The 27,027-nt window shown below is 44.1% G+C and overlaps 1 protein-coding gene across 1 annotated transcript in view; it reads right to left on the minus strand.

The window, feature by feature from the left end:
- Positions 1–4,013: 4,013 nt before the first annotated feature.
- The window catches only part of LOC115180826 (general transcription and DNA repair factor IIH helicase subunit XPB-like), a 31,503-nt gene continuing 8,489 nt past the window's right edge, over positions 4,014–27,027 (minus strand). The window contains exons 3-4 of the mRNA XM_029742977.1: positions 8,914–9,116; positions 4,014–4,164 (exon numbers count right to left, since the gene is read on the minus strand). Of these exons, the coding sequence (XP_029598837.1) occupies positions 4,029–4,164; positions 8,914–9,116 (339 nt within the window). The 3' untranslated portion in view covers positions 4,014–4,028. The remainder of the gene's footprint in view (positions 4,165–8,913; positions 9,117–27,027) is intronic.

Below are 27,027 nucleotides of genomic sequence, written 5' to 3' on the forward strand. Positions count from 1 at the left end.
AGAGGATGAGAGAGAGAGAGAGAGAGAGAGAGAGAGAGAGAGAGAGAGAGAGAGAGAGAGAGAGAGAGAGAGAGAGAGTGAATACATACAGGTAACTGCCAAAATAATGGAAACCATTTAGTAAATGAGGGAGACAAAGTATATTGAAAGCAGGTGCTTCCACACAGGTGTGATTCCTGAGTTAATTAAGCAATTAACTTCAATGGGCTACGTGGGACGCTAGCGTCCACCATTTTATAGTTACACTTCTCCTTGATCTAACCACATTGTCCGATTTCAAAAAGGCTTTACAGCGAAAGAAAAACATTAGATTATGTTAGGAGAGTACATAGACACAAATAATCACACAGCCATTTTCCAAGCAAGGACATGTGTCAATAAAACCCAAAACACAGCTAAATGAAGCACTAACCTTTGATGATCTTCATCAGATGACACTCCTAGGACATTATGTTACACAATACATGTATGTGTTGTTCGATAAAGTTCATATTTATATCCAAAAAACAGCATTTTACATTGGCGCATGATGTTCAGAACATGTATTCCCACTAAAACGCCTGGTGAATGTGCACATCAATTTACAAAAATACTCATCATAAACGTTGACAAAATATATAACAATTAATTTAAGAATTATAGATACAGTACTCCTTTATGCAACCGCTGTGTCAGATTTTAAAATAGCTTTACGGAGAAAGCACATTTTTCAATATTCTGAGTACATAGCTCAGCCATCACGGCGAGCTATTCAGGGTCACCTAAACTCAGAATTAGTATTAGAAATATTCTCTTACCTTTGCTGATCTTCGTCAGAATGCACTCCCAGGACTGCTACTTCCACAAGAAATGTTGTTTTTGTTCGAAATAATCCATATTTATGTCCAAATACCGTTTTGTTCGTGCGTACAGATCACTTATCCAAAGGCATAACGCGCGAGCGCGGAACCAGAGACGAAAAGTCAAAATGTTCCATTACCGTACTTAGAAGCATGTCAAACATTGTTTAAAATCTATCTTTATGGTATTTTTAACGTAAAATTGAGATAATATTCGAACCGGACAATAGCGTATTCATTCAAGGAGAAAAAGAAGGAACGGCGTGCTTGCGTGACTGCGCATATCCAATCCCTTTGTTGCCAGGCAGTCCACTCAGTAACTGAGCTCCTATACTCTGCCCAGTGACATGAAAATGCTCAAACCACTTTCTGAAGGCTTTAGACAGCCAATGGAAGCCTTAGGAAGTGCAACGTCCTCCACAGACACTGTAGTTTCAATAGAGAATCAAAAGAAGAACTACAATTCTCAGACTTTCCACTTCCTGCTTGGATCTTTCTCAGGTTTTTGCCTGCCATATGAGTTCTGTTATACTCACAGACACCATTCAAACAGTTTTAGAAACTTCAGAGTGTTTTCTATCCAAATCTACTAATAATATGCATATTCTACTTTCTGGGCCAGAGTAGTAACCTGTTTAAATTGGGTACGTTTTTCATTCGGCCGTGAAAATACTGCCCCCATAGCCCAGACAGGTTAACATCCCATCATGCTTAGGATCATGTATAAAAATGCTGGGCAGGCCACTATTTTGGCTACCTTGGCTTTGCCCCCAAAAGGAGGACAATGCCAACCATCCACATGACACGAGAGGTCACCGAATGGCTGAGACGACCGTCTCAGTCATCCGATCTCAACCCAATAGAAACACTTCTGGGAGATTCTGGAGCGGCGCCTGAGACGGCGTTTTCCACCACCGTCAAACAAAACACCACATCATGGAGTTTCTGGAGGAAGAACGACGTCACATCCTTCCAAGAGAGTTCCAGACACTGTGTAGAATCTATACCAAGGAGCATTGAAGCGGTGCACCCTGGGAAGACAGTGTGTAGAATCTATACCAAGGAGCATTGAAGTGGTGCACCCTGGGAAGACGCTGTGTAGAATCTATACCAAGGAGCATTGAAGTGGTGCACCCTGGGAAGACACTGTGTAGAATCTATACCAAGGAGCATTGAAGTGGTGCACCCTGGGAAGACAGTGTGTAGAATCTATACCAAGGAGCATTGAAGTAGTGCACCCTGGGAAGACACTGTGTAGAATCTATACCAAGGAGCATTGAAGTGGTGCACCCTGGGAAGACAGTGTAGAATCTATACCAAGGAGCATTGAAGTGGTGCACCCTGGGAAGACAGTGTGTAGAATCTATACCAAGGAACATTGAAGTGGTGCACCCTGGGAAGACACTGTGTAGAATCTATACCAAGGAACATTGAAGTGGTGCACCCTGGGAAGACACTGTGTAGAATCTATACCAAGGAACATTGAAGTGGTGCACCCTGGGAAGACACTGTGTAGAATCTATACCAAGGAGCATTGAAGTGGTGCACCCTGGGAAGACAGTGTAGAATCTATACCAAGGAACATTGAAGTGGTGCACCCTGGGAAGACAGTGTAGAATCTATACCAAGGAGCATTGAAGTGGTGCACCCTGGGAAGACAGTGTGTAGAATCTATACCAAGGAGCATTGAAGTGGTGCACCCTGGGAAGACAGTGTAGAATCTATACCAAGGAGCATTGAAGTGGTGCACCCTGGGAAGACACTGTGTAGAATCTATACCAAGGAGCATTGAAGTGGTGCACCCTGGGAAGACAGTGTAGAATCTATACCAAGGAGCATTGAAGCGGTGCACCCTGGGAAGACAGTGTGTAGAATCTATACCAAGGAGCATTGAAGTGGTGCACCCTGGGAAGACGCTGTGTAGAATCTATACCAAGGAGCATTGAAGTGGTGCACCCTGGGAAGACAGTGTGTAGAATCTATACCAAGGAGCATTGAAGCGGTGCACCCTGGGAAGACAGTGTAGAATCTATACCAAGGAACATTGAAGTGGTGCACCCTGGGAAGACAGTGTGTAGAATCTATACCAAGGAGCATTGAAGTGGTGCACCCTGGGAAGACAGTGTGTAGAATCTATACCAAGGAGCATTGAAGTGGTGCACCCTGGGAAGACAGTGTAGAATCTATACCAAGGAGCATTGAAGTGGTGCACCCTGGGAAGACACTGTGTAGAATCTATACCAAGGAGCATTGAAGTGGTGCACCCTGGGAAGACAGTGTAGAATCTATACCAAGGAGCATTGAAGCGGTGCACCCTGGGAAGACAGTGTGTAGAATCTATACCAAGGAGCATTGAAGTGGTGCACCCTGGGAAGACACTGTGTAGAATCTATACCAAGGAGCATTGAAGTGGTGCACCCTGGGAAGACAGTGTGTAGAATCTATACCAAGGAGCATTGAAGTGGTGCACCCTGGGAAGACAGTGTGTAGAATCTATACCAAGGAGCATTGAAGTGGTGCAACCTGGGAAGACTGTGTGTTTTATGTTGGTCGTTAGCTGGACATGGGTACACGAGGGTGCATCTCCCTCTCACATGACGACTAAAGAGGAAGAGAGACCACACTATAAAACACATTCAGCTGTCCTTACCCAGAAAGCCTCAGTTATCAGCGTACGACCACAGTGTGAGACGACAGACTGAGCCACTCAACCCGGGGATGGATTCATTATAACTGGAGCAAAACGTTTCACAACCAAAACAACATGTTTCTACAGGGACTAATTCACTTAGATCCCTCCCTGTTTGGAGATGAACACAGCCCATGTAACCTTGGAGATATTACGTGATGGGGGAGGGGTTGGTTACCTTAGAGACACGCGATGGGAGAGGAGGGGTTGGTTACCTTGGAGACACGCGATGGGAGAGGAGGGGTTGGTTACCTTGGAGACACGCGATGGGAGAGGAGGGGTTGGTTACCTTGGAGACACGCGATGGGAGAGGAGGGGTTGGTTACCTTGGAGACACGCGATGGGAGAGGAGGGGTTGGTTACCTTGGAGACACGCGATGGGAGAGGAGGGGTTGGTTACCTTGGAGACACGCGATGGGGGAGGGGTTGGTTACCTTGGAGACACGCGATGGGGGAGGGGTTGTTACCTTGGAGACACGCGATGGGAGGGGAGGGGTTGGTTACCTTGGAGACACGTGATGGGGGGAGGAGTTGGTTACCTTGGAGATGAAGATGGTGTTGATCTTGGGGTTGTGTTTAAAGTTCTGCAGGATCTGCATCCTCTCTCCCTGAGAGGTGGGGCCGTAGATATAGGGCCTGAGAGGAGAGAGAGACGTTAGATATAGGGGGTACGAGGTAATAACATGGCTATATACACATGGTACCAGTACTGAGGTACGAGGTAATAACATGGCTATATACACATGGTACCAGTACTGAGGTACGAGGTAATAACATGGCTATATACACATGGTACCAGTACTGAGGTACGAGGTAATAACGTGGCTATATACACATGGTACCAGTACTGAGGTACGAGGTAATAACGTAGCTATATACACATGGTACCAGTACTGAGGTACGAGGTAATAACATAGCTATATACACATGGTCCCAGTACTGAGGTACGAGGTAATAACATGGCTATATACACATGGTCCCAGTACTGAGGTACGAGGTAATAACATGGCTATATACACATGGTACCAGTACTGAGGTACGAGGTAATAACATGGCTATATACACATGGTACCAGTACTGAGGTACGAGGTAATAACATGGCTATATACACATGGTACCAGTACTGAGGTACGAGGTAATAACATGGCTATACACACATGGTACCAGTACTGAGGTACGAGGTAATAACATGGCTATATACACATGGTACCAGTACTGAGGTACGAGGTAATAACATGGCTATATACACATGGTACCAGTACTGAGGGACGAGGTAATAACATGGCTATATACACATGGTACCAGTACTGAGGTACGAGGTAATAACATGGCTATATACACATGGTACCAGTACTGAGGTATGAGGTAATAACATGGCTATATACACATGGTACCAGTACTGAGGTACGAGGTAATAACATGGCTATATACACATGGTACCAGTACTGAGGTATGAGGTAATAACATGGCTATATACACATGGTACCAGTACTGAGGTACGAGGTAATAACATGGCTATATACACATGGTACCAGTACTGAGGTACGAGGTAATAACATGGCTATATACACATGGTACCAGTACTGGGGTACGAGGTAATAACATGGCTATACACACATGGTACCAGTACTGAGGTACGAGGTAATAACATGGCTATATACACATGGTACCAGTACTGAGGTACGAGGTAATAACATGGCTATATACACATGGTACCAGTACTGAGGGACGAGGTAATAACATGGCTATATACACATGGTACCAGTACTGAGGTACGAGGTAATAACATGGCTATATACACATGGCACCAGTACTGAGGTACGAGGTAATAACATGGCTATATACACATGGCACCAGTACTGAGGTACGAGGTAATAACATGGCTATATACACATGGTACCAGTACTGAGGTACGAGGTAATAACATGGCTATATACACATGGTACCAGTACTGAGGTACGAGGGTAATAACATGGCTATATACACATGGTACCAGTACTGAGGTATGAGGTAATAACATGGCTATATACACATGGTACCAGTACTGAGGTACGAGGTAATAACATGGCTATATACACATGGTACCAGTACTGAGGTACGAGGTAATAACATGGCTATATACACATGGTACCAGTACTGGGGTACGAGGTAATAACATGGCTATACACACATGGCACCAGTACTGAGGTACGAGGTAATAACATGGCTATATACACATGGTACCAGTACTGAGGTATGAGGTAATAACATGGCTATATACACATGGTACCAGTACTGAGGTACGAGGTAATAACATGGCTATATACACATGGTACCAGTACTGAGGTATGAGGTAATAACATGGCTATATACACATGGTACCAGTACTGAGGTACGAGGTAATAACATGGCTATATACACATGGTACCAGTACTGAGGTACGAGGTAATAACATGGCTATATACACATGGTACCAGTACTGAGGTACGAGGTAATAACAGAGCATTCAGAAAGTATTCAGACCTCTTGACTTTCTCTGTATTTTGCTACTTTTTTTTCCTGAAATGAGGAAACAAAACATTCCACAGACATGATGATAAAGCAAAAACTGTTTTTTTGAAATTCTTCCCCCACCCCCCAAAAAAACTGATATCACATTTACATAAGTATTCAGACCCTTTTCTCAGTTCTTTGTTGAAGCACCTTTGACAGCGATTACAGCCTTGAGTCTTCTTGGGTGTGATGCTACAAGCTTGGCACACCTGTATTTGGGGAGTTTCTCCTATTCTTCTCTGCAGATCCTCTCAAGCTCTGTCAGGTTGGATGGGGAGCATGGCTGCACAGCTATTTTCAGGTCTCTCCAGAGATGTTCGATCGGGTTCAAGTACAGGCTCTGGCTGGGCCACTCAAGGACATTCAGAGACTTGTCCCGAAGCCACTCCTGCGTTGTCTTGGCTGTGTTCTTAGGGTCGTTGTCCTGTTGGAAGGTGAACCTTCGCCCCAGTCTGAGGTCCTGAGCACTATGGAGCAGGTTTTCATCAAGAATCACTCTGTACTTTGTCCCGTTCATCTTTGCCTCGATGCTGACTAGTCTCTCAGTCCCTGCCTCTGAAAAACATCCCCACAGCATGATGCTGCCACCACCATGCTTCACCGTAGGGATGGTTCCAGGTTTCCTCCAGATGCGACGCTTTGCATTCAGGCCAAAGAGTTCAATCTTGGTTTCATCAGACCAGAGAATCTTGTTTCTCATGATCTGAGTCCTTTAGGTGCTTTTTGGCAAACTCCAAGCGGGTTGTCATGTGCCTTTTACTGAGGAATGGCTTCTGTCTGGCTATTCTACCATAAAGGCCTGATTGGTGGAGTTCTGCATAGATGGTTGTCCTTCTGGAAGGTTCTCCCATCTCCACAGAGGAACTCTGGAGCTCTGTTAGAGTGACCATCGGCTTCTTGGTCACCTCCCTGACCAAGGCCCTTCTTCGAATGCTCAGTTTGGCCGGGCGGCCAGCTCTAGGAAGAGTCTTGGTGGTTCAAAACTTCTTCCATTTAAGAATGATGGAGGCCACTGTGTTCTTGGGGACCTTCAATGCTGCAGAAATGTTTTGGTACCCTTCCCCAGATCTGTGCCTCGACACAATCCTGTCTCGGAGCTCTTCGGACAATTCCTTCAACCTTATGGCTTGGTTTTTGCTCTGACATGCACTGTCAACTGTGGGATCTTATATAGACAGGTGTGTGCTTTTCCAAATCATGTCCAATCTTATTGAATGTACCACAGGTGGACTCCAATCAAGTTGTAGAAACATCTCAAGGATGATCAATGGAAACAGGATGCACCTGAGCTCAATTTAGAGTCTCGTAGTAAAGAGTCTGAATACTTATGTAAATAAGGTATTTCTGTCTAAAAACCTGTTTTTGCTTCGTCATTATGCAGTATTGTGATGTCAGTATGGGGTATTGTGATGTCATTATAGAGTATTGTGATGTCATTATGGAGTATTGTGATGTCATTATAGAGTATTGTGATGTCATTATGGAGTATTGTGATGTCATTATGGAGTATTGTGATGTCATTATGGAGTATTGTGATGTCAGTATGGGGTATTGTGATGTCATTATGGAGTATTGTGATGTCATTATGGAGTATTGTGATGTCATTATGGAGTATTGTGATGTCATTATAGAGTATTGTGATGTCATTATGGAGTATTGTGATGTCATTATGGAGTATTGTGATGTCATTATGGAGTATTGTGATGTCAGTATGGGGTATTGTGATGTCATTATGGAGTATTGTGATGTCATTATGGAGTATTGTGATGTCATTATGGAGTATTGTGATGTCATTATGGGGTATTGTGATGTCAGTATGGGGTATTGTGATGTCAGTATGGGGTATTGTGATGTCATTATGGGGTATTGTGATGTCAGTATGGAGTATTGTGATGTCAGTATGGGGTATTGTGATGTCATTATGGGGTATTGTGATGTCATTATGGGGTATTGTGATGTCATTATGGAGTATTGTAATGTCATTATGGGGTATTGTGATGTCAGTATGGGGTATTGTGATGTCAGTATGGGGTATTGTGATGTCAGTATGGGGTATTGTGATGTCAGTATGGGGTATTGTGATGTCAGTATGGGGTATTGTGATGTCAGTATGGGGTATTGTGATGTCAGTATGGGGTATTGTGATGTCATTATGGGGTATTGTGATGCCAGTATGGGGTATTGTGATGCCATTATGGGGTATTGTGATGTCAGTATGGGGTATTGTGATGTCAGTATGGGGTATTGTGATGTCAGTATGGGGTATTGTGATGTCATTATGTGGTATTGTGATGTCATTATGGGGTATTGTGATGTCATTATGTGGTATTGTGATGTCATTATGGGTATTGTGATGTCATTATGGGGTATTGTGATGTCATTATGGGGTATTGTGATGTCATTATGGGGTATTGTGATGTCATTATGGGGTATTGTGATGTCATTATGGGGTATTGTGATGTCATTATGGGGTATTGTGATGTCATTATGTGGTATTGTGATGTCATTATGGGGTATTGTGATGTCATTATGGAGTATTGTGATGTCAGTATGGAGTATTGTGTTTAGATTGATTCTTAACGGAACAAAATGTGGAAAAAGGGAAGGGGTCTGAATACGTCCAGAATGCACTGCAGCTACGGTCACAGTGGGGATGACGTCGTTAATCCACTTGTGTGTGTCTCTTTCCACCTACCTGTTGAGGCAGATGGGTGTGTGTGTGTGTGTACCTACCTGTTGAGGCAGATGGGTGTGTGTGTGTGTATACCTACTTGTTGAGGCAGATGGGTGTGTGTGTGTGTGTGAACCTACTTGTTGAGGCAGATGGGTGTGTGTGTGTGTGTGTGTACCTACTTGTTGAGGCGGATAGCGTACTCCTTCAGAGCGAAGACGTTGTCGGCGAACACCATGATCTTGTCGTTGCGTCTCTCGTGGAACTTGATGAGGAACTGACAGGCTCTGAACTTGTTGGGGTTCATGGTGTAGAGGAGGATCCGTCTCTTCGTCTTGATGGCCACGTATTCTCGGTAGAACTCTGGAGACATCGGACACCACACCTGGAAGAAGGACCAACACGTTTCCCTGGAAGTATGGAAGTAGCACGGTTTTCTGAGGTCTTGGCTGATTTCTTTTGATTTTTCACATGATGTCAAACGAAGAGGACACTGAGTTTGAAGGTAGGCCTTGAAATACATCCACAGGTACACCTCCAATTGACTCAAATGATGTCAAATTAGCCTATCAGAAGCTTCTAAAGCAATGACATCATTTTCTGGTCTTTTCCAAGCTTTTTAAAGGCACAGTCAACTTTAGTGTAGGTAAACTTCTGACCCACTGGAATTGTGATACAGTGAGTTATAAGTCTGTAAGCAATTGTTGGATAAATGACTTGTGTCGTGCACAAAATAAATGTCCTCACCGACTTGGCAAAACTATAGTTTGTTAATAAGAAATTTGTAGAGTGGTTGAAAAACGAGGAACGGTTTCTTCATTTCTGACGCAGATCGCACTGCATGTCCTGCCTCTCCCGTCTCCTCATTGGTTAATAGAAGCAGGTACCCACGTGCCATCTCCTCATTGGTTAATAGAAACAGGTACCCACGTGCCATCTCCTCATTGGTTAATAGAAGCAGGTACCCACGTGCCATCTCCTCATTGGTTAATAGAAGCAGGTCCCCACGTGCCATCTCATTGGTTATACCCACGTGGGTGACTGAAAGACGAACGAGGTCAGTGGCGGTAATGCACCTAATTTATGAAAGTTGCCCATCGCCATATAAAGTGAAGACAAGAAAAAGCCTGGAAGGAGGAGAGACGACTAGAAACGATTCGGTTGGCCGTTTTATCTGTGGATTAATTGTCGGAGTAGAGGACCTTGTGCATTGCAGGTAAAATAACAACTCAATGTTTATATCCCAGGACAAATTAGCTAGCAAATGCAAGCTAGCAAGTGCAAGCTAGCTAGCTAAATTACCATACAAGTTTAATGTTTTTTGACCTGTCTCCAAGTTAATATAATTGGTTCAGAGTTTGCTGAGTTTGTTTACCCTTATGTGTAAGAACATTACTGTATTCATAATGGGATATTGTTTTTCAACAGGAAACGTTCAAAATAGCTGGAGTGCATCTTTAAGGTTGTACTCTCTCACCTGATAGGTGACTATCTAACTGACATCCAAGGTAGCTCACAGTGTCCTGGTGCTAACCACTGTGTTGGCTGGAGTTTTATTGGTCTCTACTGCCAGGGAAGGAGTTTTACTGGTATCTACTGCCAGGGAAGGAGTTTTACTGGTGTCTACTGCCAGGGAAGGAGTTTTACTGGTATCTACTGCCAGGGAAGGAGTTTTACTGGTATCTACTGCCAGGGAAGGAGTTTTACTGGTATCTACTGCCAGGGAAGGAGTTTTACTGGTGTCTACTGCCAGGGAAGGAGTTTTACTGGTCTCTACTGCCAGGGAAGGAGATTTACTGGTATCTACTGCCAGGGAAGGAGTTTTACTGGTATCTACTGCCAGGGAAGGAGTTTTACTGGTGTCTACTGCCAGGGAAGGAGTTTTACTGGTGTCTACTGCCAGGGAAGGAGTTTTACTGGTATCTACTGCCAGGGAAGGAGTTTTACTGGTGTCTACTGCCAGGGAAGGAGTTTTACTGGTCTCTACTGCCAGGGAAGGAGATTTACTGGTATCTACTGCCAGGGAAGGAGTTTTACTGGTATCTACTGCCAGGGAAGGAGTTTTACTGGTGTCTACTGCCAGGGAAGGAGTTTTACTGGTGTCTACTGCCAGGGAAGGAGTTTTACTGGTATCTACTGCCAGGGAAGGAGTTTTACTGGTGTCTACTGCCAGGGAAGGAGTTTTACTGGTGTCTACTGCCAGGGAAGGAGTTTTACTGGTATCTACTGCCAGGGAAGGAGTTTTACTGGTATCTACTGCCAGGGAAGGAGTTTTACTGGTGTCTACTGCCAGGGAAGGAGTTTTACTGGTCTCTACTGCCAGGGAAGGAGATTTACTGGTATCTACTGCCAGGGAAGGAGTTTTACTGGTATCTACTGCCAGGGAAGGAGTTTTACTGGTGTCTACTGCCAGGGAAGGAGTTTTACTGGTGTCTACTGCCAGGGAAGGAGTTTTACTGGTATCTACTGCCAGGGAAGGAGTTTTACTGGTGTCTACTGCCAGGGAAGAAGTTTTACTGGTCTCTACTGCCAGGGAAGGAGATTTACTGGTATCTACTGCCAGGGAAGGAGTTTTACTGGTATCTACTGCCAGGGAAGGAGTTTTACTGGTGTCTACTGCCAGGGAAGGAGTTTTACTGGTATCTACTGCCAGGGAAGGAGTTTTACTGGTATCTACTGCCAGGGAAGGAGTTTTACTGGTGTCTACTGCCAGGGAAGGAGTTTTACTGGTCTCTACTGCCAGGGAAGGAGATTTACTGGTATCTACTGCCAGGGAAGGAGTTTTACTGGTATCTACTGCCAGGGAAGGAGTTTTACTGGTGTCTACTGCCAGGGAAGGAGTTTTACTGGTGTCTACTGCCAGGGAAGGAGTTTTACTGGTATCTACTGCCAGGGAAGGAGTTTTACTGGTGTCTACTGCCAGGGAAGAAGTTTTACTGGTCTCTACTGCCAGGGAAGGAGATTTACTGGTATCTACTGCCAGGGAAGGAGTTTTACTGGTATCTACTGCCAGGGAAGGAGTTTTACTGGTATCTACTGCCAGGGAAGAAGTTTTACTGGTCTCTACTGCCAGGGAAGGAGTTTTACTGGTATCTACTGCCAGGGAAGGAGTTTTACTGGTGTCTACTGCCAGGGAAGGAGTTTTACTGGTATCTACTGCCAGGGAAGGAGTTTTACTGGTATCTACTGCCAGAGGAGGAGTTTTACTGGTATCTACTGCCAGGGAAGGAGTTTTACTGGTATCTACTGCCAGGGAAGGAGTTTTACTGGTATCTACTGCCAGGGAAGGATTTTTACTGGTATCTACTGCCAGGGAAGGAGTTTTACTGGTATCTACTGCCAGGGAAGGAGAGTTGTGACATAGGTCGAGTCGGTCTCTGGCCAATATGCTCTAGTGCAAATATGCTGTTGCGCTGTGACATTAAAGCCAGGGGATCCTCCCAGTTTAATCTGGGATCCAAACAGGATTGATTCAGTTTTACCCAGGTGGAGTGACAGCTTATTGTCAGATAACCATTTACTGAGATGAAGAGGCTCTGAACTCAGGGGTTTAACTGACACAAAGAAGTCCACTGCCGTATGTTCATTGGCTGAGAGAAAAAGGTCACAGGAACCGTCTGCTTTCAAGTCATCGATGCCCAGAATGGAACCTTGACCCCAGGAAGAGGTAGCTGCAGCATGTGCAGTAGATAATGGGAATCCTAATGAAGTAATTAACTAAACTAGACCTGATCTGGCTTGATCCAAAACCGTACGTCATCCTATCCAGCCCTGGTTCCACCTGATCTTACTTCCCTCTTTTTAAAAAAAATCAGTTTTCAAGCATACGTTTACAATTCAACATTTGATCAATTAGGAGGGAAGTAGACTTCAGCAACACGTTAGTAACATGAAGCTTTATGTGTAGACTGTCTGCTGGAGCAACAGGTAAAGACTTGAGGTGTTAACCCTGGTGTCCTGGTCCCATCCCCAACCCTCATACCATCATGACTACCTAACCACCACCAGCTTCCTATTGGCTTAAACCCTACTGGGAGGGGACTAGCATCACTATGGAAACCTTGGTGATGTCATTATTACGTCCGGCGTGTTGTTTTTTTTTTCTAGACGACTGTATAGTTTAACCGAATGTTGTTATTTTCTTCTCGTTCCAAAAACGTGACGGTTATTAGGTGAAGCCTGGAGATTGTTGTAGATGTGAAGATGTATATCAGGTGATGCCAGGCCGTGATACCACCATCTGCATTGCTTTCTGTTTGGGGGTTTTAGGCTGGGTTTCTGTACAAACACTTTGTGACATCGGCTGACGTAAAAAGGGCTTTATAAATACGTTTGATTGATATTTCAACTTGTCGAGGGATAGCCTAATATTGTCTTACAGTTGTAAATAACACGTCAATAAAGAACCGCGAACTGTATGCAGCCTTTTAGCGGACGGATTTGGTACAATATCTTCCGCTTAAACAAGGTCCTCTACTCCGACAATTAATCCACAGATAAAACGGCCAACCGAATCGTTTCTAGTCGTCTCTCCTCCTTCCAGGCTTTTTCTTCTCTTGACTTTATATGGCGATGGGCAACTTTCATAAATTAGGTGCATTACCGCCACTGACCTCGTTCGTCTTTCAGTCACCCACGTGGGTATAACCAATGAGATGGCACGTGGGTATAACCAATGAGGAGATGGCACGTGGGTACCTGCTTCTATTAACCAATGAGGAGATGGCACGTGGGGACCTGCTTCTATTAACCAATGAGGAGATGGCACGTGGGTACCTGCTTCTATTAACCAATGAGGAGATGGCACGTGGGTACCTGCTTCTAAAAACCAATGAGGAGATGGGAGAGGCAGGACTTGCAGCGCGATCTGCGTCAGAAATAGATTTGACTTCTATTTCAGCCCTTGGCAACTCAGACGCTCGCTAGCGCGAGCGAGCAGTGCGGGTGCAATAATATAGATTTCTAAATTTATTTTGCAACTCGAGCGCACGCGACGCGAGCGGTGTAGTCAGCCTGTTAGCGTGTGCTTTATGGTACAGCAGTTCACACCAGTTCACAAAGAATAAGCTTCACACTTCTCAGAAAAATAAAGACTGGATTATTCTCAACCTCAAGTACGGTAATCCTGATTACTTCACCCCTCTCTCTCCTTTAGATGAACTAACAAGCTTTAAGGCAGAAACACAGAACACTTCCTAGATCACGTTGGGGCTGATCCAGAACGTGGTCAATAGCTCTGTCCCCATCTACCCTTCTAATGTGGTCTATAGCTCTGTCCCCATATACCCTTCTAATGTGGTCAATAGCTCTGTCCCCATCTACCCTTCTAATGTGGTCTACAGCTCTGTCCCCATATAACCTTCTAATGTGGTCTATAGCTCTGTCCCCATCTACCCTTCTAATATACTATATAGCTCTGTCCCCATATACCCTTCGACTATAGTATATAGTTGAAGTCGGAAGTTTACATACACCTTAGCCAAATACATTTAAACTCAGTTTGTCACAATTCCTGACATTTAATCCTAGTAGAAATTCCCTGTTTTAGGTCAGTTATAATAAAGTGGTGATCCTAAGAATGTGACATGTCAGAATAATAGTAGAGAGAATGATTTATTTGAGTTTGTATTTCTTTCATCACATTCCCATTCCCAGTTCTGCCCACAAATGCTCTATAGGATTGAGGTCAGGGCTTTGTGTTGGCCACTCCAATACCTTGACTTTGTTGTCCTTAAGCCATTCTGCCACAACGTTGGAAGTATGCTTGGGGTCATTGTGCATTTGGAAGACCCATTTGTGACCAAGCTTTAACTTCCTGACTGATGTCTTGTGATGTTGCTTCAATATATCCACATCATTTTCCTTCCTCATGATGCCCTCTATTTTGTAAAGTGCACCAGTCCCTCCTGCAGCAAAGCACCCCCACAACATGATGCTGACACCCCCGTGCTTCATGGTTGGGATGGTGTTCTTCGGCTTGCAAGCGTCCCCCTTTTTCCTCCAAACATAACGATGGTCATTATGGCCAAACAGTTGTATTTTTGTTTCATCAGACCAGAGGACATTCCTCCAAAAAGTATGATCTTTGTCTCCATGTGCAGTTGCAAACCGTAGTCTGCCTTTTTTAATGGCGGTTTTGGAGCAGTGGCTTCTTCCTTCCTGAGCGGCCTTTCAGGTTATGTCGATATCGGACTCGTTTTACTGTGGATATAGATACTTTTGTACCTGTTTCCTCCAGCATCTTCACAAGGTCCTTTGCGGTTGTTCTGGGATTGATTTGCACTTTTCGCACCAAAGTATGTTCATCTCTAGGAGACAGAACGCGTCTCCTTCCTGAGCGGTATGACGGCTGGTCCCATGGTGTTTGTACTTGCGTACTATTGTTTGTACAGATGAACGTGGTACCTTCAGGCGTTTGGAAATCGCTCCCAAGGATGAACCAGACTTGGAGGTGTGCAATTTTTTTTTTGTGTCAGTTAAACCCCTGAGTTCAGAGCCTCTTCATCTCAGTAAATGGTTATCTGACAATAAGCTGTCACTCCACCTGGGTAAAACTGAATCAATCCTGTTTGGATCCCAGATTAAACTGGGAGGATCCCCTGGCTTTAATGTCACAGCGCAACAGCATATTTGCACTATAGCATATTGGCCAGAGACCGACTCGACCTATGTCACAAATCTCCTTCCCTGGCAGTAGATACCAGTAAAACTCCTTCCCTGGCAGTAGATACCAGTAAAACTCCTTCCCTGGCAGTAGATACCAGTAAAACTCCTTCCCTGGCAGTAGAGACCAGTAAAACTCCTTCCCTGGCAGTAGATACCAGTAAAACTCCTTCCCTGGCAGTAGATACCAGTAAAACTCCTTCCCTGGCAGTAGACGCCAGTAAAACTCCTTCCCTGGCAGTAGATGCCAGTAAAACTCCTTCCCTGGCAGTAGATACCAGTAAAACTCCTTCCCTGGCAGTAGATACCAGTAAAACTCCTTCCCTGGCAGTAGATACCAGTAAAACTCCAGCCAACACAGTGGTTAGCACCAGGACACTGTGAGCTACCTTAGGTGACTATCTGACATCCATCAGGTGAGAGAGTACAACCTTAATAACTTCTTATGGATATGGGGCACTATTTTCACATCTGGATGAAAAGCGTGCCCAAAGTAAACTGCCTGCTACTCATTTGGATAGAAAACACTCTAACATTTCTAAAACTGTTTGAAAAATGTCTGTGAGTACAACAGAACTGATTTGGCAGGCGAAACCCTGAGCACAATCCATCCAGGAAGTGCTATTATTTTTGAAATGGCTGTTTTTCCAATAAAAGCCTATCCACCATTTAAAGGGATAGGACCCAGATTCCGTTCCCTATGGCTTCCACTAGTTGTGAACAGTCTTTAGACATTGTTTCAGGCTTTTATTCTGAAAAATGAGGGAGAATGACCACCGAGTGAGAGGACGCCGGTTAGTCCCCAGAGCTGTTTCCTGCGCGCGACCGAGAGCGCGCCTTTCTTGTTTTTCTTTTATATTGACGACGCTATTGTCCGGTTGAAATATTATTGATTATTTGGGCTAAAAACAACCTGAGGATTGATTATAAACATTATTTGACATGTTTCTACCAACTGAGCCTCCCTGTGGCTCAGTTGGTAGAGCATGGTGTTTGCAACGCCAGGGTTGTGGGTTCGCTTCCCACGGGGGGGCCAGTACGAGGAAAAAAAAATGTATGAAATGAATTGAAATGTATGCATTCACTACTGTAAGTCGCTCTGGATAAGAGCGTCTGCTAAATGACTAAAATGTAAAAATGTAAATGTAAACTTTAATGGTACAATTTTGATTTTTCGTCTGACTGTTGTGACCGCATTTGAGCCAATGGATTACTGAACAAAACACGCCAACAAAACTGAGGTTTTTGGATATAAAGAGGGACTTTATCGAACAAAACAAACATTTATTGTGTAACAGGGAGTCTTGTGAGTAAAACCATACGAAGATCAAAGGTAAGTGATTAATTTTATTGCTATTTCTGACTTTCGTGACTAATCTACTTAGCTGGTAACTTGTAATGTTTTGTGTGCTGAGCGCTGTCCTCAGATAATCGCATGGTTTGCTTTCGCCGTAAAGCCTTTTTGAAATCTGACACGGCGGCTGGATTAACAACAAGTTAAGCTTTATTTTCATGCATTGCACTTGTGATTTCATGAAAGTTAAATATTTATAGTAATTTAATTTCAATTTGGCGCTCTGCAATTTCACCGGATGTTGGCCAGGTGGGACGCTACCATCCCACGTAACCTAGAGAGGTTTAAAAGATGCACTCCAACTATTTTGAACGTTTCCTGTTGAAAAACAATATCCCAGTATGAATACAGTAATAAGAGTAAACAAACTCAGCAAAAAAAGTCCCTTTTTCAGGACCCCGTCTTTCAAAGATAATTCGTAAAAATCTAAATAACTTCACAGATCTTCATTGTAAAGGGTTTAAACACTGTTTCCCATGCTTGTTCAATGAACCATAAACAATTAATGAACATGCACCTGTGGAACTATCGTTAAGACACTAACAGCTTACAAACGGCAGGCAATTAAGGTTAGTTATGAAAACAAAGGACACTAAAGAGGCCTTTCTACTGACTCTGAAAAACACCAAAAGAAAAATGCCCAGGGTCCCTGCTCATCTGCGTGAACGTGCATTAGGGACATGAGGACTGCAGATGTGGCCAGGGCAATAAATTGCAATGTCCGTACTGTGAGACGCCTAAGACAGCGCTACAGGGAGACAGGACGGACAGCTGATCGTCCTCGCAGTGGCAGACCACCTGTATCACCTGCACTGGATCGGTACATCCGAACATCACACCTGCGGGACAGGTACAGGATGGCAACAACAACTGCCTGAGTTACACCAGGAACGCACAATCCCTCCATCAGTGCTCAGACTGTCCGCAATAGGGTTAGAGAGGCTGGACTGAGGGCTTGTAGGCCTGTTGTAAGGCAGATCCTCACCAGACATCACCGGCAACAACGTCACCTATAGGCACAAACCCACCGTCACTGGACCAAACAGGACTGGCAAAAAGTGCTCTTCACTAATGAGTCGCAGTTTTGTCTCATCAGGGGTGATGGTCGGATTCGCGTTTATCGTCGAAGGAATGAGCGTTACACCGAGGCCTGTACTCTGGAGCGGGATCGATTTGGAGGTGGAGGGTCAGCCATGGTCTGGGGCGATGTGTCACAGCATCATCGGACTGAGCTTGTTGTCATTGCAGGCAATCGCAACGCTGTGTGTTACAGGGAAGACATCCTCCTCCCTCATGTGGTACCCTTCCTGCAGGCTCATCCTGACATGACCCTCCAGCATGACAATGCCACCAGCCATACTACTCGTTCTGTGCGTGATTTCCTGCAAGACAGGAATGTCAGTGTTCTGCCACGGCCAGCGAAGAGCCCGGATCTCAATCCCATTGAGCACGACTGGGACTTGTTGGATCGGAGGGTGAGGGCTAGGGCCAGAAATGTCCGGGAACTTTCAGGTGCCTTGGTGGAAGAGCGGGGTAACATCTCACAGCAAGAACTGACAAATCTGGTGCAGTCCATGAGGAGGAGATGCACTGCAGTACTTAATGCAGCTGGTGACCACACCAGATACTGACTGTTACTTTTGATTTTGACCCCCCCTTTGTTCAGGGACACATTATTCCATTTCTGTTAGTCACATGTCTGTGGAACTTGTTCAGTTTATGTCTCAGTGGTTGAATCTTGTTATGTTCATTACAAATATTTACAGATGTTAAGTTTGCTGAAAATAAACGCAGTTGACAGTGAGAGGACGTTTCTTTCTTTGCTGAGTTTTATATTATGAGCAAAATAATGGTTTGCTTTTGTAGACAAGTAAAAACTCCACGGAGTAGGTCTGACGGTGCCCTGTGATGTCATCACCCCCCCTTGAGGACCAATAGAGGTGAAAAGAGGACAGCCGCCCCCCCCCAACCCCCCCATCATACCAAAACCACCTATTGAGATGTGCCTTTTGTTTCAGTAAAAATCAGGAGATACATGAGGGGACAAGGAGACTGGAGTGTGTCTCAAAGTGAACCAAAAGGTCAAGTTTCTGTCTAGGAAAGCTGGATGTCTGGATACACTAAAGCAGAGGTGGACAACTCCTGTCCTCGAGGGCCTGACTGGTGTCACAGTTCTGCCCCCAGGTCCCCCAGCTAACACACCTGACTCCAATAATCACCTAATCCCGATCTTCAGTTTAGAATGAAATGTGATTAATCAACTGTGTTTCCTAACGATGGAGAACAAGTGTGAAACCAAATCAGGACCTTGAGGACTGGAGTTGCCCACCCCTGAACTACAGCCACTGGCAGGCAGGTGATTAACACTTAGCAGTTCACAACAGTTCACAAAAGAATAAGCTTCAGACTTCTCCGAAAAATAAAGTCAGGATTATTCTCAAGATCAAGTGCATTAATCCTGAAGTAATCCTTACTTCACCCCTCTCTCTCATTTAGATGAACTAACAAGGTTTAAGGTACAAACACTGAACACTTCCTAGATCACGTTGGGGCTGATCCAGAACGTGGTCAATAGCTCTGTCCCCATATACCCTTCTAACGTGGTCAATAGCTCTGTCCCCATCTACCCTTCTAATGTGGTCTATAGCTCTGTCCCCATCTACCCTTCTAACGTGGTCAATAGCTCTGTCCCCATCTACCCTTCTAATGTGGTCTATAGCTCTGTCCCCATCTACCCTTCTAATGTACTATATAGCTCTGTCCCCATCTACCCTTCTAATGTGGTCTATAGCTCTGTCCCCATATACCCTTCTAATGTGGTCTATAGCTCTGTCCCCATCTACCCTTCTAATGTACTATATAGCTCTGTCCCCATCTACCCTTCTAATGTGGTCAATAGCTCTGTCCCCATCTACCCTGCTAATGTGGTCTATAGCTCTGTCCCCATCTACCCTTCTAATGTGGTCTATAGCTCTGTCCCCATCTACCCTTCTAATGTAGTATATAGCTCTGTCCCCATCTACCCTTCTAATGTAGTATATAGCTCTGTCCCCATCTACCCTTCTAATGTGGTCTATAGCTCTGTCCCCATATACCCTTCTAATGTGGTCTATAGCTCTGTCCCCATATACCCTTCTAATGTGGTCAATAGCTCTGTCCCCATCTACCCTTCTAATATACTATATAGCTCTGTCCCCATCTACCCTTCTAATATACTATATAGCTCTGTCCCCATATACCCTTCTAATGTACTATATAGCTCTGTCCCCATATACCCTTCTAATGTGGTCTATAGCTCTGTCCCCATCTACCCTTCTAATGTACTATATAGCTCTGTCCCCATCTACCCTTCTAATGTGGTCAATAGCTCTGTCCCCATCTACCCTTCTAATGTGGTCTATAGCTCTGTCCCCATCTACCCTTCTAATGTGGTCAATAGCTCTGTCCCCATATACCCTTCTAATGTGGTCTATAGCTCTGTCCCCATCTACCCTGCTAATGTGGTCTATAGCTCTGTCCCCAAATACCCTTCTAATGTAGTATATAGCTCTGTCCCCATCTACCCTTCTAATGTGGTCTATAGCTCTGTCCCCATCTACCCTTCTAATGTGGTCTATAGCTCTGTCCCCATCTACCCTTCTAATGTGGTCAATAGCTCTGTCCCCATCTACCCTTCTAATGTAGTATATAGCTCTGTCCCCATCTACCCTTCTAATGTGGTCTATAGCTCTGTCCCCATCTACCCTTCTAATGTGGTCAATAGCTCTGTCCCCATCTACCCTTCTAATGTGGTCTATAGCTCTGTCCCCATCTACCCTTCTAATGTGGTCTATAGCTCTGTCCCCAAATACCCTTCTAATGTGGTCAATAGCTCTGTCCCCAAATACCCTTCTAATGTGGTCTATAGCTCTGTCCCCATATACCCTTCTAACGTGGTCAATAGCTCTGTCCCCATATACCCTGCTAATGTGGTCTATAGCTCTGTCCCCAAATACCCTTCTAATGTGGTCAATAGCTCTGTCCCCAAATACCCTTCTAATGTGGTCTATAGCTCTGTCCCCATCTACCCTTCTAATGTGGTCAATAGCTCTGTCCCCATCTACCCTTCTAATGTGGTCTATAGCTCTGTCCCCATCTACCCTTCTAATGTGGTCAATAGCTCTGTCCCCATCTACCCTTCTAATGTGGTCTATAGCTCTGTCCCCATCCACCCTTCTAATGTACTATATAGCTCTGTCCCCATCTACCCTTCTAATGTAGTATATAGCTCTGTCCCCATCTACCCTGCTAATGTGGTCTATAGCTCTGTCCCCATATACCCTTCTAATGTACTATATAGCTCTGTCCCCATCTACCCTTCTAATGTGGTCTATAGCTCTGTCCCCATCTACCCTTCTAATATACTATGTAGCTCTGTCCCCATCTACCCTTCTAATGTGGTCTATAGCTCTGTCCCCATATACCCTTCTAATATACTATATAGCTCTGTCCCCATCTACCCTGCTAATGTGGTCTATAGCTCTGTCCCCATCTACCCTTCTAATGTAGTATATAGCTCTGTCCCCATCTACCCTTCTAATGTGGTCTATAGCTCTGTCCCCATCTACCCTTCTAATTTGGTCTACAGCTCTGTCCCCATATACCCTTCTAATATAGTATATAGCTCTGTCCCCATCTACCCTTCTAATGTGGTCTATAGCTCTGTCCCCATCTACCCTTCTAATGTACTATATAGCTCTGTCCCCATCTACCCTAATAATATAGTATATAGCTCTGTCCCCATCTACCCTTCTAATGTGGTCTATAGCTCTGTCCCCATATACCCTTCTAATGTGGTCAATAGCTCTGTCCCCATCTACCCTGCTAATGTGGTCAATAGCTCTGTCCCCATCTACCCTTCTAATGTGGTCAATAGCTCTGTCCCCATCTACCCTTCTAATGTGGTCTATAGCTCTGTCCCCATCTACCCTTCTAATGTGGTCTATAGCTCTGTCCCCATATACCCTTCTAATGTGGTCTATAGCTCTGTCCCCATCTACCCTTCTAATGTGGTCTATAGCTCTGTCCCCATCTACCCTTCTAATGTGGTCTATAGCTCTGTCCCCATATACCCTTCTAATGTGGTCTATAGCTCTGTCCCCATCTACCCTGCTAATGTAGTATATAGCTCTGTCCCCATCTACCCTGCTAATGTAGTATATAGCTCTGTCCCCATCTACCCTGCTAATGTAGTATATAGCTCTGTCCCCATCTACCCTGCTAATATAGTATATAGCTCTGTCCCCATCTACCCTTCTAATGTACTATATAGCTCTGTCCCCATCTACCCTTCTAATGTGGTCTATAGCTCTGTCCCCATCTACCCTTCTAATGTACTATATAGCTCTGTCCCCATATACCCTTCTAATGTGGTCTATAGCTCTGTCCCCATATACCCTTCTAATGTGGTCAATAGCTCTGTCCCCATCTACCCTTCTAATATACTATATAGCTCTGTCCCCATCTACCCTTCTAATGTACTATATAGCTCTGTCCCCATCTACCCTTCTAATGTACTATATAGCTCTGTCCCCATCTACCCTTCTAATGTGGTCTATAGCTCTGTCCCCATCTACCCTTCTAATGTGGTCAATAGCTCTGTCCCCATCTACCCTGCTAATGTGGTCTATAGCTCTGTCCCCATATACCCTTCTAATGTAGTATATAGCTCTGTCCCCATCTACCCTGCTAATGTAGTATATAGCTCTGTCCCCATCTACCCTTCTAATGTGGTCAATAGCTCTGTCCCCATCTACCCTTCTAATGTAGTATATAGCTCTGTCCCCATCTACCCTGCTAATGTAGTATATAGCTCTGTCCCCATCTACCCTTCTAATGTGGTCTATAGCTCTGTCCCCATCTACCCTTCTAATGTGGTCTATAGCTCTGTCCCCATCTACCCTTCTAATGTAGTATATAGCTCTGTCCCCATCTACCCTTCTAATGTAGTATATAGCTCTGTCCCCATCTACCCTTCTAATGTGGTCTATAGCTCTGTCCCCATCTACCCTTCTAATGTGGTCTATAGCTCTGTCCCCATCTACCCTTCTAATATAGTATATAGCTCTGTCCCCATCTACCCTTCTAATATACTATATAGCTCTGTCCCCATCTACCCTTCTAATGTAGTATATAGCTCTGTCCCCATCTACCCTTCTAATGTACTATATAGCTCTGTCCCCATCTACCCTTCTAATGTGGTCTATAGCTCTGTCCCCATCTACCCTTCTAATATAGTATATAGCTCTGTCCCCATCTACCCTTCTAATGTAGTATATAGCTCTGTCCCCATCTACCCTTCTAATATAGTATATAGCTCTGTCCCCATCTACCCTTCTAATGTACTATATAGCTCTGCCCCCATCTACCCTTCTAATGTAGTATATAGCTCTGTCCCCATATACCCTTCTAATGTGGTCAATAGCTCTGTCCCCATCTACCCTTCTAATATACTATATAGCTCTGTCCCCATCTACCCTTCTAATGTACTATATAGCTCTGTCCCCATCTACCCTTCTAATGTGGTCTATAGCTCTGTCCCCATCTACCCTTCTAATGTGGTCTATAGCTCTGTCCCCATCTACCCTTCTAATGTGGTCTATAGCTCTGTCCCCATCTACCCTTCTAATGTACTATATAGCTCTGTCCCCATCTACCCTTCTAATATACTATATAGCTCTGTCCCCATCTACCCTTCTAATGTAGTATATAGCTCTGTCCCCATCTACCCTTCTAATGTGGTATATAGCTCTGTCCCCATCTACCCTTCTAATATAGTATATAGCTCTGTCCCCATCTACCCTTCTAATGTAGTATATAGCTCTGTCCCCATCTACCCTTCTAATGTGGTATATAGCTCTGTCCCCATCTACCCTTCTAATGTGGTCTATAGCTCTGTCCCCATCTACCCTTCTAATGTGGTCTATAGCTCTGTCCCCATCTACCCTTCTAATGTACTATATAGCTCTGTCCCCATCTACCCTTCTAATGTACTATATAGCTCTGTCCCCATATACCCTTCTAATGTACTATATAGCTCTGTCCCCATCTACCCTTCTAATGTGGTCTATAGCTCTGTCCCCATATACCATATACCCTTCTAATATACTATATAGCTCTGTCCCCATCTACCCTAATAATATAGTATATAGCTCTGTCCCCATCTACCCTAATAATATACTATATAGCTCTGTCCCCATCTACCCTTCTAATGTGGTCTATAGTTCTGTCCCCATCTACCCTTCTAATATAGTATATAGCTCTGTCCCCATCTACCCTAATAATATAGTATATAGCTCTGTCCCCATCTACCCTAATAATATACTATATAGCTCTGTCCCCATCTACCCTTCTAATGTAGTATATAGCTCTGTCCCCATCTACCCTTCTAATGTGGTATATAGCTCTGTCCCCATCTACCCTTCTAATGTACTATATAGCTCTGTCCCCATCTACCCTTCTAATATAGTATATAGCTCTGTCCCCATCTACCCTAATAATATAGTATATAGCTCTGTCCCCATCTACCCTAATAATATACTATATAGCTCTGTCCCCATCTACCCTTCTAATATACTATATAGCTCTGTCCCCATCTACCCTTCTAATGTGGTCTATAGCTCTGTCCCCATCTACCCTTCTAATGTGGTCTATAGCTCTGTCCCCATATACCCTTCTAATATACTATATAGCTCTGTCCCCATCTACCCTTCTAATGTGGTCTATAGCTCTGTCCCCATCTACCCTTCTAATGTGGTCTATAGCTCTGTCCCCATCTACCCTTCTAATATAGTATATAGCTCTGTCCCCATCTACCCTTCTAATGTAGTATATAGCTCTGTCCCCATCTACCCTTCTAATATAGTATATAGCTCTGTCCCCATCTACCCTTCTAATATACTATATAGCTCTGTCCCCATATACCCTTCTAATGTACTATATAGCTCTGTCCCCATCTACCCTTCTAATGTACTATATAGCTCTGTCCCCATCTACCCTTCTAATATAGTATATAGCTCTGTCCCCATCTACCCTTCTAATGTGGTCTATAGCTCTGTCCCCATCTACCCTTCTAATATACTATATAGCTCTGTCCCCATCTACCCTTCTAATATACTATATAGCTCTGTCCCCATCTACCCTTCTAATATACTATATAGCTCTGTCCCCATCTACCCTTCTAATGTACTATATCGCTCTGTCCCCATCTACTCTTCTAATATAGTATATTGCTCTGTCCCCATCTACCCTTCTAATATACTATATAGCTCTGTCCCCATCTACCTTTCTAATGTACTATATAGCTCTGTCCCCATCTACCCTTCTAATGTGGTCTATAGCTCTGTCCCCATCTACCCTTCTAATGTACTATATAGCTCTGTCCCCATCTACCCTTCTAATATAGTATATAGCTCTGTCCCCATCTACCCTTCTAATATAGTATATAGCTCTGTCCCCATCTACCCTTCTAATGTACTATATAGCTCTGTCCCCATATACCCTTCTAATGTACTATATAGCTCTGTCCCCATCTACCCTGCTAATGTGGTCTATAGCTCTGTCCCCATCTACCCTTCTAATATACTATATAGCTCTGTCCCCATCTACCCTTCTAATATACTATAGCTCTGTCCCCATCTACCCTTCTAATATACTATATAGCTCTGTCCCCATCTACCCTTCTAATGTACTATATAGCTCTGTCCCCATCTACCCTTCTAATATAGTATATAGCTCTGTCCCCATCTACCCTTCTAATATACTATATAGCTCTGTCCCCATCTACCCTTCTAATGTGGTCTATAGCTCTGTCCCCATCTACCCTTCTAATGTACTATATAGCTCTGTCCCCATCTACCCTGCTAATATAGTATATAGCTCTGTCCCCATCTACCCTTCTAATATACTATATAGCTCTGTCCCCATCTACCCTTCTAATGTAGTATATAGCTCTGTCCCCATCTACCCTTCTAATGTGGTATATAGCTCTGTCCCCATCTACCCTTCTAATATAGTATATAGCTCTGTCCCCATCTACCCTTCTAATGTAGTATATAGCTCTGTCCCCATCTACCCTTCTAATGTACTATATAGCTCTGTCCCCATCTACCCTTCTAATATAGTATATAGCTCTGTCCCCATCTACCCTTCTAATGTACTATATAGCTCTGTCCCCATCTACCCTTCTAATGTGGTCTATAGCTCTGTCCCCATATACCCTTCTAATATACTATATAGCTCTGTCCCCATCTACCCTAATAATATAGTATATAGCTCTGTCCCCATCTACCCTAATAATATAGTATATAGCTCTGTCCCCATCTACCCTAATAATATACTATATAGCTCTGTCCCCATCTACCCTTCTAATGTACTATATAGCTCTGTCCCCATCTACCCTTCTAATATACTATATAGCTCTGTCCCCATCTACCCTTCTAATGTGGTCTATAGCTCTGTCCCCATCTACCCTTCTAATGTGGTCTATAGCTCTGTCCCCATATACCCTTCTAATATACTATATAGCTCTGTCCCCATCTACCCTTCTAATGTGGTCTATAGCTCTGTCCCCATCTACCCTTCTAATGTGGTCTATAGCTCTGTCCCCATCTACCCTTCTAATATAGTATATAGCTCTGTCCCCATCTACCCTTCTAATGTAGTATATAGCTCTGTCCCCATCTACCCTTCTAATATAGTATATAGCTCTGTCCCCATCTACCCTTCTAATATACTATATAGCTCTGTCCCCATATACCCTTCTAATGTACTATATAGCTCTGTCCCCATATACCCTTCTAATGTACTATATAGCTCTGTCCCCATCTACCCTTCTAATGTACTATATAGCTCTGTCCCCATCTACCCTTCTAATATAGTATATAGCTCTGTCCCCATCTACCCTTCTAATGTGGTCTATAGCTCTGTCCCCATCTACCCTTCTAATATACTATATAGCTCTGTCCCCATCTACCCTTCTAATATACTATATAGCTCTGTCCCCATCTACCCTTCTAATATACTATATAGCTCTGTCCCCATCTACCCTTCTAATGTACTATATAGCTCTGTCCCCATCTACCCTTCTAATATAGTATATAGCTCTGTCCCCATCTACCCTTCTAATATACTATATAGCTCTGTCCCCATCTACCTTTCTAATGTACTATATAGCTCTGTCCCCATCTACCCTTCTAATGTGGTCTATAGCTCTGTCCCCATCTACCCTTCTAATGTACTA

The sequence above is a fragment of the Salmo trutta genome, unplaced genomic scaffold, assembly GCF_901001165.1.
Source record: "Salmo trutta unplaced genomic scaffold, fSalTru1.1, whole genome shotgun sequence".
Classification (NCBI taxonomy): domain Eukaryota; kingdom Metazoa; phylum Chordata; class Actinopteri; order Salmoniformes; family Salmonidae; genus Salmo; species Salmo trutta.